This window comes from Sprattus sprattus (assembly GCF_963457725.1).
Source record: "Sprattus sprattus genome assembly, chromosome: 4".
Taxonomy (NCBI): Eukaryota; Metazoa; Chordata; class Actinopteri; order Clupeiformes; family Clupeidae; genus Sprattus; species Sprattus sprattus.
The window spans coordinates 24,137,509-24,152,379 of record NC_137923.1 but is presented as its reverse complement, the minus strand read 5'-3'; the positions used below and the strand labels follow the sequence as shown (position 1 = coordinate 24,152,379).

The window sequence follows — 14,871 nt, the reverse complement described above, 5'->3', positions numbered from 1 at the left end:
AAGTTAGCATCAGTAACTTTGTGTTGCTTTAGAGTAGGGTGACGAGAAGTACCATTTTTCTGAGGACTGTTTTTTCCATCACTTTTTTAAATGTCCAGACTTATTCTGGTAAAAAAAATCATGTGTTGTCCTGTATTTTCTTTAGTAATGGGGTTAAGGAAATATACAAATTACTCATGGAAACAATCATTTACCAGTGCTCGAGAAGTCATAGGTTCTGCGCAGGGCTGTACACCAACCAGAGTTTGCTAAGCATTTTTCTAGCGTTCCATGCGAACAGTGCCAAAATGTCCACAAGTGGCCAGAAATATATTACATCTGTTCCATTAGTGTTCCATCAAAATCGAATAGGAATTGAATCGAAATGAATCAAATCGTTAGCTTGTGAATACGAAACAGATCCAATACTTCTCCCTCTGACTTCCTCACTTCCTCTATCTGGTACTGTTTGAAGGAGCTAGTCCAAGCCATTCATATGGATTGCGTTTGGGGCCTAACCTAGCCTGTGTGAGTAGGCTTACGTCTGATGTTCACCATCTGCCTCATCTGCTACACCGTGCGTGCCTGCGTGCGTGCGTGCCTGCGTGCGTGCGTGCGTGCGTGCGTGCGTGCGTGCGTGCGTGCGTGCGTGCGTGCGTGCGTGCGTGCATATGCTTCACTGCATCCATGCACACTTGTGTATGGGTATGCATGTGTGTGCCACCTAGCACAAATAAATATCTCAGTTCATCTGCACAACCGTTTACAGAACACGCCTTTCACATGAGGGAACGCCAGGTAGGGTTAGTTTCTGCAATGTCGTCAGTTACATTCCTATACCATCTTGAAGTGCCAACAGTTTTTTTAGTTTGAGTCGAGTACTGTGTGTGTGTCCGAGTCCAAAGATATAGCATCCAGAGGCATTACATTAACCGACACCATAAAGAGAGACAGAGATCACAGGAGAAACTGTTGTAATGTAGGTGAATGTGACATACAGTACTGTGGGTGTGGCCAAATGATAAACTATACTATACTCTGCCTCTGATACCTCGATATGCTTAGATAAGCCAGTGTGTGTGTGTGTATGTGTGTCTGTGGAGGAGCAACAGTGGAACAGCCTGCCTCCCTCATCTATTATTTACTGCGTCTCTCATTTGGTTTCATTGAAGCCGGTTGAGAAGGAGTGACTCTTCCAGGCTCCCTGTGCATCAATAATGCACTAATTTGTCTTTAAGCCATCCCGTGTCAATGCAAAGGCTCCGGGCTGATCTGGGGTCTGCATTCCTCCACTCTGGCCATGCACGGCCGACAAAATGCACTTGCAATACAGCTGAACCCAGAGAGTGTCTGTAGTGTAATGGACCTGTTTGGCTCTTACAGTCACAAGAGGAAATGATGATCTTTAGGGAGGGGCTTAATGGTGTCAGCCTGTGAGCGTGCGTCTGCTAGGGCTTGTTCAGCACTGAGAAAATGTCTAAGCCCAGTAATTTTTTTTGTATATAATATAAACAATATTTTTTGTGGCCAGTAAGGTTTCGTCTGACTTTATAATATGATAACAAAACATGTCCCTGCCACTGTGTCTTGTTGTGTTGAGCTCTGTAATCTCCAAGAATCTAGTGAGATGTGTTTTAGCTCTTTTGACCGTGGCTACTTCAGGCTCTATTCCCCTCCCCACCTGGGTTTTTAATACTGTGTTTGTGCTGTGTAGTTTTTCCTAATGGTGGAAGTAATTTGGGTACATGACACAGCATGATGATTCAAATCTGCTCATTGTCAGCATTCACCATCCAATCACTTCTAACACCAAGTGGCTGGAATTGAGGCCCTACGCATGACATGAATACCCATCATGCTTCACCTCAGACAGCAGTCAGGCATGAATGTGCTTCTCATCTCATCTGCTGTACTGGCATCAGGCGCCAATAAACTGCAAAGGTTTAATTCGACAAAAATGAAAATTCTACTGCCAAATTCTCAAAAAAAGTACATGTATTCAAGCCAATAGTAAACTGTATCATGCCATCAGTGCTCATTAATGCACCACAAAATGAATTGTCCATCAAAATGCCAGTGACCAAAAAGGACTGATCACCGTTCACTTCTACTGCACAGAAGGAAAAAAAAAACACTTCTTCATAAGTCTGTAAATCCTATGCCAATTTTCTTTTTTAAATAACCTTCTTATAGACTTTAGCCTTTCGTGTTTGCTACAGCAGCTTGCTTCAACTATCAAACCTGAACTAGCTCCACTTGTCTCATTCAGAACCCCCGGTTTGTAGGTATTGTCCCAAACACTCACTCTTTGGTTGAATTCCACCAATAGCACTCCTAGTCTTAGGGATCTCCTAGTCTCTGGGACCCTTAATGAAATGTCCATCCCCTTTTAAAACCTTTAAGTGCACAAAATTGCCCTATGTCCTATTGTCCTATTATTGAATGAAAAGTAAACAACCCTTTCGGTTCCTTTTCTAAAAGGCTAGTTAGGCTATAGATACAATGCAAGTAGTAACGGTCAATCCAAGTGGAATCTGTATCAAGCTGCAGAAATGTGCACAACTAAACATAATCCATGGAAGAGTACAATCACATAAATAATTTCATAGACCTGTATACGACAGAATTTCATGACTTTTCCGAAACTTTTAAAGAATTTACTGAATTTCATGAGTTTCCAGGCCTAGAAAATGGGATTTTTAAATTCCATGACTTTTCCAATATTTCCATGATCATGGGAACCCTGCTTCCCTTATGCTACGGGACCCACTGCCTTACGCCACTGACTAGGGCCCGTTAGAATAGCCTGCAGCTGGGCCACTCTTAACTACTTTACACCACTGATTGATGCTAGTAATAAGAGCTTTACATCGGCTTCTTTCTAATGTTATTGTGATAGCTATGTTGGCTAGCTTGCCAACAACTTTCCTAACACATTCAAACATCAAGCAAGTGCAACACAAGACAAAGCAGGACAGCAAATAAGATACTGAATAGTCCAGCAGAAAGTAGCCCCCTACCTGGCTGCTCCAGAAACTCCATAGTGTTACTTTCAAGTACATGAACAATGTGCAAGTACAAGGTTTCTGAATAAGACTGCAGACAAGGCAGAAATAGCTAACAGCACACTGAGTGTTATCAATGACTGAATATTCTCTTCATGAATTGGGTAACAACCACAAAGTAGTCGCACCCACTTTATTGTTCTGGCTTATCTCTTCTCCCCATCCCTTGTTCATCTGCCCTGCCACGTTTAATACAAACACTTCTCACTCACTCTTTCTCTTCCTTCCTTCCACTCACTCACTTCAATCTCTCCTGTTTTCCTTCTGTTTTCTTCTGTCCATCTCTCAGTGTTCATCTTTGCACATCTCACCTCGGAGGCCATTGTTTTGTGTGGCAGTGTCACCCATGTTGTTGGCCATTACAGGCAGCAAATGGGTCTTGAGCAGCCATCATCTGTGGCACAGGGAGGAACCCTCCTGCTGCTGCTGCTGCTGCTGCTGCTGAGGCGCCACCAGCCACCAGCCAGCAGCCATCCACCCCTCTGGCCCCAAATAGGAAGTGACATCTTGTTCTGTCACAGGGCCATTATCTGATGTTCCCTCAGACTCTGGCACATTAGGTGCAGGGCCTATTATAATGCTCCCAAACATAGTGTGTGTGTGTGTGTGTGTGTGTGTGTGTGTGTGTGTGTGTGTGTATGCACGCAATCACTGATGTGTGCGTGTGTGCGTGCAAGTTTATGTTTTTTGTCTGTGATTCTCTGGCAAAGCTATGAGCAATGGGCCTAGCAGAGTAAGCCTGATTCCATGTTCCTACTATCTATCAGCACAATTCTGTCAGTGCACATCAGACCTTAAATGATCTCATCACAATACCATGACACTCTAGACTCAAGACTACCTCACCTCAAAACAAACTTGGTCTTTAATTAAAAAAAATGTAAACCCATTGAGGTCCTGGCAAAGAGAGGTCTAAAAGTTCTCCATCTCTCTGTGCCTCTTTCACTTTCATTTCAGACCGGTTTCTCCCTTCACCCTCTACAGCTGCAGTGTCACCCTCTGCTCAAGGTTAATGACGGTCACTCCACACCGAATTTGTCATGATGACGGACACACACACACACACACACACCCACCCACACACACCCACACACACACACAGGATCTGGCAACTTTGGTCTGACTTTTAACAAAAAATGCCCACAGCACCATGACGAATGAAGAAGCGGTTAGACAGACAGACAGACAGACAGACAGACACAACACGACACATCACTGTTGTTGTGCTACTGCCACAGCATGCTAACTCTGCCCGCCCTGAGTGACTTTGCTAAAGGTTCTTGTTTAATGTAACGGTAAAGTTGAGATCATCTCAACTACACTGCTCCTGATCTTGACAGACCTGCCTAATGGCCCCGATAAAGGCAGGACTGGATGCCATCTTTCCATGGATAACGGAGTGATGTTCTAGGCTCAGCTCAAGTGACTGCTGGTCAAAGTCAGCACAGGCTAGCTAAGCTCAACGACGACAGCCGTGTAGGGCAGTCAATAGCCCCACGAAGGAACCCTGTGATACTATTCCTTTAGTCTGCTGACACACACACGCACACACAAGCACACGTAGCAAGGCTGACTGGGGGGAAAAGGCACATATGGCTTTCTATCAGCTCTCAGGCACAGTGAGAAGAATAGTGGCTATTCAAACTGAACTGGGCACTGCTGGACTAAGTCACCTCCCTATCTAGTAGGAAACCAAACTCTTTAGACACAAAGCAATACTTCAAGCAAAGTGTTTGTTCTACAGCATGGTACTTTATTTGGGCATAGGACAAACCCTAAGTCAACCACAGAGTTTATCTGTGTTTATCTTGAAACAGAAACAACCATCATTAAGTTCATGACTTCTGATAGGATTTACATTTTTTTGGGGTTCAAATGATGAATTATGAAGATGAAAAATAAATGTTTGTGTGCATCTCTTTGTGTTCAGAGTTTCCAGCAGAAACATTGTACCTTAAAAACTGCCAGATTTATGAGGCATTCCAGCTGAATTTCTCTGCGTTCCCAGTCAAAGCCAGAGATTTCCTGACACACACACAAATCTCTGAGAACACATAGAGGCTGTAGTGAGTATGTGAGCAAGCTCATGTGTGTGTGTGTGTGTGTGTGTGTGTGTGCGGGTGTGTGCGTGCGAGCGTGCATATGGGTGGGTGGAAGGGAATGTGGTCTTGTCGACTCTCTAAATTAAAAACATCCACAGGCGGGCGTACGGGACCTCTCAACAAAAACAGGGAGAAATTGAGATAGAAAAGAAGAAAGAGACTAAATGGAATTTAGAGACAGAGAGAGAAAGATAAAGAGCAAGACAAACAATGACAACTGCATTAAATAACCCTAGAGCACCAAAAAAAAACAGCAACTAACGCCTTGACCAGTCAGTTCGTCCTACATTCCAGTCGAGTGCGTCTCTATACCGTGTGTAGCAGCCCAGAGTGAGAGGTGGGCGAGCACAAGCACACAGACCTCTCCGCTCCGAGGGTGAGGAAGTGTGTGTGTGTGTGTGTGTGTGTGTGTGTGTGTGTGTGTGTGTGTGTGTGTGTGTGTGGACTGCAGAGAGAGAAACTCCACCACACCAATGTGTAGACATTTTGTCTGGGCTGGGTAGATGTTTTGTATGGTGTAGATTTTGTCCCTGTGTGTACTGTCTTGTCAGCAAGACAGAGGGAGTGGGGGTAGTTCTCATGAGAATGTAAGTGTTTAATGTTTTAAGTGTTATGATCATTGTGAGTGTGAGCGAGACAGAAAAAGACAAAGAGTGTGTGTGTGTGTGTGGGTGTGTGTGTGTGTGTGTGTAACCGAGACAGGCAAAAAGAAAGAGACTGAAAATGTGTGAGAGTGAACATGTATTTATGTGTGTAGACAGAGACATGATGTGTGTGTTGTTCGACAGACAGAGTGTGTGTGTGTTTGTGTCTGTCAGACAGAGAGAGAGAGAGAGAGAGAGAGAAGAAAGAGAGAGAGAGAGAGAGAGAAAAAAAAACGAGAGAGAGAGAGAAAAAGAGAGAGAGAAGAAAGAGACAACAAAAACAAGCTCAAGAGACCAGCTGCCCCAGCGCATGTGCGTCATCATCTTTATGTCTGTACTGTCCCTCATGCACGTCTTTGCAGTATTCTCATTGTAATGGTCTCTTCTTTCGCTATAACCAAAGAAAACCACCATAACACACACTTCCCTCTTAAATATCCTCTTTGTGTTTACCTACACTGCAAAGGGACATCCACCAACAGGCATAGTAGAGAGGGCAGGGGGAAGGTAGGCCAAACTTTAATGGGCATATAAAAGCTGTACCCATCTCCCCTTTAATGAGACAGAATATAGAGCTTGCCATTCTCCCTGCAGAGGAAAAAAATGTGGCTTCAAACTTCAATATTAGTAGGCTTCAAACTAAAGTCTTCAGGCAGGATTGCTGGAAAGCAGCCATTCTGTGCTCAAGGAAGGATGACAAGAACGTAATCAGTTTGAATCACCAATAAACAAGGTGCAAACAATCTGAAGCAGATGGAGTGTCACTTTGTCCCTGAAACATCTCCAGCACGAACGAAAAATGGTGGTCTGTTGTCAAAAATAATAATAATACGTTTTTATATGCAAGAAGATTTGATATCGTCTTCAAATTAATTTTGAAAGTAAATGGTCATGTGAAGAAAAGTTACACATGCCTGCCATTCCACATACCCATCCAGGACAGGCTCTATGTTGTTCTGTGTTTTGGGACATAACACCCCATGAAATAGAAGAGAAGCTTTCACAGCACAACACTGCAAACTACATTGACCAAGAGACCAGTTATTATGCTAGCAATATTTTATCAGTGTCAACTGGGTTGTTGGTGGTGTTTGTAGGGCCTGCATGCCATCAGTAGTAAGAATGGTTTCTTCATGCCTTTCAGGTAGTTAGCTCTCTGGTTTTAGGTCAGAACTCCTTACTGCTGCTTTAAAGGGCAATCAAAACAGCTGACCTTCCTCTGCTGGCTCTCTGACAATCTAGGTGTCCAGGTGATTATCTTTTATGTGAAAAAAGACAACTTCCCTGCCGTAACAGAGCTCCATAACTACTCTTATGTTTCATTTTGTCCCACATAGGTGTGTGATAAAGACTGAATAAGCAGGCAAACAAACAAAAAGGCACAACAGAAATGAAACCAAAGGCCAAACTAAACAAAACAACGTGCACAGGGGAGTGCTCTTGAGCAGAGCTCTCTGTGTCTGACGTCACCCAGGCTGCACGCTTCGATGCCAACTCCACAGTTAAATTTAGCAACTTGGGCACGTCTCCCAGACGACATGGAACAACGCGATACCACAAACACTGTTTTTGCACTGCTGCTGAAGTAATGCTGAAAAATGATGTGATGGTGTGTGTGTGTGTGATCTAGGACTGATGTTTAAAGAATGTCAACTCCTCCCAGCAGGAGTTGGGGGCCAGACCAGCACAGGGCTGACAGATAAGTGAAAAGGTAGAAAGAGAGCCCAGAGTTCTCGTCCCTATAGAGAGTAGAGAGGAGACAGATGAACCTGACAATGTAGGTGTACAGGCTCATAGAGTCCGTGGTACACTCAAAGGTATAGGTGTACCAAGCTAATATGGGATAGACTGAAAGGCATACACTTTCACCCTCCCTTGACCCATTCAGACCATCAACGTATTATGTTTGACCAACATCTTCTGGGTCCCATCACTGACTTATACCCTGAGCCTCTAAGAACCTCTTAGACTAGCTTTGAGGTAAATTTAGAGAGGAATATCTCTTTAATACCATCCAAGTTGTGCTATGAGCCACGTTTAGGTATGCTTCTGAGCATATTTCAAATAGGCCTAAAAGAAACTCGTTTAGCTTTCTACGGCTTTAACCGGCACTGAGCAAAGGCATTTACCATCCTGTCCTGGAGGCATGCCAAAGACACTTGGGCAGAAACTTTCGTCTTAACACTCTCTGAGAGTGCATGCTTGTGTGTTTGAGAGGCATCAAGAACAAAGCGTGATAATAACTTGAACAATGTCGGTACATTTTGGTGAAGCTGACCACACCGAGAGATGCATATTATTTGAAACGAGAAACTGTCCACTAATAGATCCCTTAGCCCTAACATACAAGGTTGACTAAATCGCCAACGTGGTTTATCCGCTGGATTCCAAACGCTCATAGAATCCGTGTAGACTGAATTCCTCAAGAACGCGGTTAAGAGTCAAAAACCGACTTCATACAGCCACCTAGCTGCGGCACTGCATTCCCCTTCGTCTTCGGAGGAAGGAAAACGTAATAAGGGTGCTACTGTTTCTTTAAACCGTAATCCCTCAATTTGGAGCATTTGTTGCCTACCAGTTAATGGGCGGCTCAGTGTAATGTCCACAGTACCCAGTGGGAGGTCCTGTTCTATTGCGTAGCCACCGACTCGCTTACAGCCATTCTGCAAGCCCCTGCCTCTGTTGCCCTCAAAAATTAGAGCGCCTCTACGAGATCCGCTTAGCATTTCAAAGAGAAATTGCCGCGACACAAAAGGAAACATCTCCTCACGGCGCTTGTAAGGCAGCTAACTAATCGATCGACGGAGACCTCCGGTTCTGCAACATTGGACCAAAATAAGACCAGATATAGGCTATAGGCTAGTCACGAACAAACAGCCTACAATTTAATTATAATTCTGAAGATGTAGCGCAAAAGCTTTTTTTCAATCATAAAAAATGCGATAGAAGCCCAAAGATATGCGTGATACCCAAGGCTACTGTGTTGATAATTTGGATCACAGGCGTGTAAATCGGGCAAGCCTTCTCTATGGTAGGCTACTCAGGGGCGCTTGAAGCGGAGAGCCGATCATTCTTCCTGATCATTTCTCCACCTACAACCCCTCCCTGTCGCTCCCTCTTCCTTTTAAAGTTCAGACAGTGCACACGACGCAGGAAAGCGGTTCACGCCTAGTCAGTAATCAGAAGCCGCCAATCATGTGTGTCTTTGCCCAAAACATCTTGGGGTTACTTTCCTGCAAAGATGTTTAATTGTCACACAAAACAATGTGGCAATCAAGTAAAGCAACAACACAAAGTAACCTCAGACTACATCTTGTGCTAAAAAACGTGCCTAGTGCAGGCTACCTTGCGAGAGGTTGCACTGATATTTATATTAAGAAGTAAAGTATTTGCCATAACAATTCAACAAGTCTGACGACAACACTGGTAGTAGTAGGTGGAGATCAAACGTATGACATCACACCACACACTCCAAGCTGCAGTTAGGCAAGCCTGCAACAGAAACCTGCCTGTTCCATCATCTCATTCGCCACTGAACTGGCTCGCGTGAAAGGAGCAACTCTGACAAGAGACTGTTCACATCGTCCAATAAGTCTACACTCCTTGTTATTCCGTAGAATATAGGGTCTAAGGGGTTGTTCAGAGAAACTAAACTTCCAAACATGTTGCTTTAACCAAGCAACGTGTTACTGCATTGAAACAATATGATGTTGGCTGTCATTTCCAAAACAGAAAAAGACAACACAGTCGAAAGTTTGAAACTGAGTGTAGACTGAGCAGCCACTCGATAAACAAGGGCACACATAGCTTAACGTTACGCCACAGAAACACTTTCACTCACAGGTAGGCTACAGATGAGCTGTTTTTATGTCTTCCCCATCACGACCCAGCGGACGGGGTTAAGAAGTGACTGCTTACCGCTATTAGTGTGCTGTTCCTCTGCTCTGTAGATGCTGCAGAATCGGGGTCTTGCTGTTTGCTCTGCTGCTTGTTGTTAGCTGACTTCTTCGCCCTCTGCTCCAGGCTGCGTTGATACAGAGTGACTGTCTCCCGGCGTTCGATCTCCAGCTGCTCGGCGTGCGCTTGCTGATACCGGTTCTCGCAGTTCACATGGTGGCGCCGACAGCCCTCAATCCGCTGCCTGAGTCGCTCCACCACGGTGCTGTGTTTCGGAATGCCCACGCTGTTCGTGGAGGTGTTGTTGTTCGCACTTAGCCCGCTGCCGATGGCATTGTTGTTGATGCAAATACTACTGCCATTCGCGGCAGCGGGGGTTGCAAAATCCCCCATCATCTGTGCTGTGAAACAGTGTTTTGGAAGAACTTTGTCAAGCCTAAGACCCCGTTCTTCCAAATCTCTCTCAGTTCTGCCCCAAGTCTTTTCAGGGACGAATTACTGAAGAAGTGTACTTTCAAATGACTGTAAACAAGCAGTGGTGGTTGCTTCCCTCCTCCGGGAGAAGCACTGTCTCAACCATTCAATAATGTTTCAGTATCACCGTACCCGTTGTGCGAGAAAGGAGACAACAATGTCGGAGCGTGTAAGACCAGCCAGCAAAGCTGCCGGGTCTCCCCGGCTCTCTTCCCCCGCCTGAACGGCTACACTACTCTAAAATAACCCCATACAACATCCGGATGTTACGAGCGACCATCACACCGAACAGCCGATCTTGCGAGCTCGCCGTTTTATTGTGTTGTCCTCTAAGAAAAAGTTTTGCAGTCTGCAGCGAACAGGCTCCAGAGTTGTTGCGTGAACTTGCATTTCATTAGCTTGGTCGACAAAATCCAACGTTCAGTAAAGACTGTACGGCGTGCGTTCAAATAGCCTGTCCGTTGTAGAGACGCTCAAAAGGAAATCCTAAGGACACCGATCTGCTAGTCGCTCGCAGCTGCTGCCACCATCACAATAATCAAGCACTCTCCTCCTCCATGCTAGCGGAGTGATATCAGGACAAGAGCTGAGACCAGTTACGGAGCTCTGAGCAGCCCGACAGCGCCACCAAAAATACGGCATGGAATGCCACAATTGAACCAGGGGTTTCGGCTCTACACTAAATAGATGACAGGTAGCGATCCCCATTAGGTGCAGTAAATAGGTCTAATAGACTATAGGCCCACATTAAAATAAGACAAACCTAAATAAACATCAATGACATTAATATCTACTTAGATATTTTTACATATAATATGATCCAGAAGATGTTCATGGTTGAGGGTTTAAAGAAATCTTTACATAATCAAAAGTAAAAAAGGGATGGATATCCACTTTAATTATGCACAACATTCCACTTCTTTGTTATAAGACTTTTTTTGTGAAAGGAAAGGAGATTTTGACATAGGGTCTAGGCTAGAAACTATCTGTTTTTGAACTCCACAGAAAGCCCATCACAAAATAGCATCTTGTGGTACCTTAAAGTATAATGCTAAAAAGGCTCAAGGTTTTGTCACAAAGGGTCACACATGAACTCTTACTGATGCTGTAATGACACCTCCCACTGATGCTGTAATGGCCCCCTCACCCTTACCGATGCTGTAATGACCCCCCCCCCAAACACACACACGAAAATCTCATAATTTCTAAAAAAAATAAATAATAATCTGTTGGAATTGGAACTTCAGCCTTGGATCTTATTGTTAATACGTTCTGTAGCTGTAGCTTTTCCCACAAAGTGACTATTGCAATATGTTAGGGAACAGGTATTTAACATAATAAAAGCAACACTATCTAACTTATGAATATGCAGGGAAATGTAGGTGTACAGCCTAGTATTTGATCTCTGACGTCTGGTTAAGGCTTGTTTTCACAATATTTACTGGACCTCTGCTCTTTTGGCAGTTGACAATAAGTGATATATAATCATAACATCAGTACAGAAAAGCATCAACTTAACTACTTGTTATGTTTTGGCAGCAATATAAGCAGAATCTAGAGTACTGCCAGTCTAGTGTGCAGAGTGTTTCAAAAGACAGTTACGAACAGCATTCTTTAACTGAAGTGTCACATTTTTGCTCTCATTGTTAGAATGACTCAAATGAGCCAAAACTGCTGACTAAGTAAGCAGCGAGACAGCTGTCATTGAAGCAGGTAATCTTCCTCCACGCAGAAAAAACACAAGCTTTGTCAGACTGAGAAATGTTTCTGTCGATTTCATCACATACTTTTGTCAGCCTGTAAGAATGACAGAAAATGATCGAAAATTGTCTCAGCTGCTCTGTGGCTTGAGATGGAAGCTGTGATGCGGTGTGTGTATCCCTGGAGAAGCCAAGCCGTGGGCCATCCACACCAACTTCAGCTAGCCTGAGTTCCTTCTGTCTCGCAGGAGCTCAACTCTTTGGCCACATCAGACCCTATCAGAGGGCTTCTCCAATTCAGCTAGAGCACACAAAGCAGTTCTCTCTCTCTTACTCTCTCTCTCTCTCTCTCTCTCTCTCTCGCTCTCTCTCTCTCACTTCATCGTTCTCGCTCTCACTCTCATTCTTACTCTCACTCTCACTCTCTCGTACTCTCACTCTCTCTCTCTCTCACTCTCTCACTCTCTCTCTTTGTTTTGTGGGGTGTATGAGTGTGTGTTTGTATGCATGTGTCGTGTGAGTGAGTGAGTGAGTGAGTATGTTCGTTGGCTATTGTGCATAGAAGTCTTTGGCCCCCTTGATGACGCTGAATGGTGCTGACATGTAAAAAATGTCACTTTTGTGTGGTGTGGGAGGCCTTGGAGCACACACTCTGCTCCTCTACACTAAGGCTCTGTGTTGTCATGTAAAGAAAATAAGGCCACTTCAGAGTCTTGCAGGGAAACCATTGAAAACTGTTCACAAAACACCAGAGGAAATAGTTCTACACAACCGGTTGCATCCATACACGTGTGACAAGATCCAACTGAAGATTTCTTCAGCTATATGTATGAGTGTGTATAGTCTAGCCGCACGCTTTTGAGTGAGCCATTTTATGCGTAAGTGTAAAAGAGTGAACGTGTGAATAAGTGTGCGGACGAGTGTGTGCGTAAGAAGTGAGAACAGCATCTCTCTGTAATTGGTGCTGCTGCCCAGTCCAGTCAGCTTAGAGCTGATGGAATGACTGGAATGCTGTCTACACACACTTACCACCCCCACACACTCCAATGGTTCAAACAGCACACACACACACACACACACACACACACACACACACACACACACACACACACACACACACACACACACACACACACACACACACACACACACACACACACACACACAGGCATACACACACCACTGTCGACTAGAACACTTCTCTCTCCCAACTCACACCCTCCCTCTGTTTCTCTCTTTCTCTGTCTGTCTCCTCCTCTCTTTCCATTGCTCTTTCCCTATCACCCCACCCACTTCCACCATTACAACTTAACAAGGCTTCACTCTCAGTGTTTCCAGTTGTGAATTTGTTTTTGACTTTTGTGTGTGTGTGTGTCTGTGTGCGTGTGTCTATGTGTGTTGTTTGTGTTGGTTGTGTATGTGTGTGTGTGCTTGAGTTGTGGAAGTGTGTGTGTGCACTCTTGTGCATGCCTGTGTTTGAGAGTCTCTGTGTTTGCTTGAAATTGAACGTAAATGACTTGACCATGCAATGAAAACCTCAAGGAGGCGGTGTGTGCTTAGAATATTTAAAAATAATGCTGTCGGAGCTCACTGATGTTTCAGACGATATTGTTTGACAAAATTGAATACATTGGAGCATAATACTTTCTAAAAGTTACGTTAATGTAGTGAGAACAGAGCCTGTTATACTGAAAAAAAGAATACTTCTGCAACAAATGCTTGTCATCGTCAAGTGTTAATTTCTCCCAATATACCTTTTCTCACAACCTATTTTACTGAACCTGTCAGCGTGCTACAAACATTTATGCAAATAGCTGTAAGCCATGCCAGTGCAGCAGTTTTACTAAAGATATGGTCCTGCCGGTTTAACCACTACTAGAGGGAGAGAGAGAAAGAAAGAGAGCCTCAAGGATCCTGAAAGAGAGGGTCAATGAGTCAGGCTCATTTAGAGTCCGACTAAGTTAGAATGAGAGAACTGTAAAAGTAAACGTGAAGTTAAAAATGAAATATGATATCATGTCCATTACAAATGTCAGAAATACTCAAATGATCTATTACTAATTTGTCTGTAAGTAATAAGAGTTTGACAGCCATGTCTGCAGTGTTCTCTACAGCTCAGAGTGCCGGACGAAAATTCCTACAAAAAGTATGTGTGTATGTGTGTATGTATGCGTGTGTATGTTTTAGCATCTCGTGCAATATCCAGTTAACCAAAGAAAACACAACAGCCATTACACAGACTAAAGACACATAGAGAGAATAAGACAGAAGCTTACTCTGGATGACCATCTTTATTATGAGGTGTGTATAGACAGTCTCTGGGTGAGTTGTATTTTTTCAGGACACCCGCTCACCTGATTCCTTCAGTGGTCGTCATTGAAACCCAGAGCAATGTGCGTCCCCATTTTTTCAAAACCAAAACAATTTGAGTGAATTATATTCTGTCAGAATGGCCTTGGCAAAAATATCATGAAATACTCTGAGCAGTTCCATTGCTTTAAAGAAGGAAAGAAGCACCGTTAGGAAGGGATGCGGTGTACTCTAAAGTGCAGGTTTGTCTCCAGTGAGGGCGGATTCAGTCATAGGTCTCTGAGGGGTCACTTTACATGAAGATGCTAGATGTTATTTGCTTTGTCGTGTCTCGTGTTTCCAAACCAAACCACTTTTTGATCATCTCATAGTTTTTGCATTGTTTGGGTCAACAGCTTTTTAATGATATACTGCCTAAGCGCAACAGCCTGCCTCAAGGCATCTGATGCGAAGGCAACACACACACACGCACGCAAGCACGCACGCACACACGCACACAGATATAGAAGCTATTGGTATATGCATGTACAACCAGTTTATGGCAATTTTAAAACAAAAAGCCAATATAAGGAATAAAAGAAGAAATACCAAACCACAATGAAAGCCCTTAATGTTAGAGGTTGTGGCAGATCAAAAAATGTCAAACAAAATCTCACTAAATACTTTCTCAGACAATCACACACACACACACACTCACACA

General features: G+C 43.9%; 1 protein-coding gene across 1 annotated transcript in view; it reads right to left on the bottom strand.

The window, feature by feature from the left end:
* The window catches only part of maml3 (mastermind-like transcriptional coactivator 3), a gene marked incomplete at its 3' end in the record, with an annotated part of 109,978 nt that extends 99,790 nt beyond the window's left edge, over positions 1–10,188 (bottom strand). Inside the window, exon 1 of the mRNA XM_080837655.1 lies at positions 9,709–10,188. Coding sequence (XP_080693781.1) covers positions 9,709–10,083 — 375 coding nt within the window. The 5' untranslated portion in view covers positions 10,084–10,188. The remainder of the gene's footprint in view (positions 1–9,708) is intronic.
* Between the last annotated feature and the right edge of the window lie 4,683 nt (positions 10,189–14,871).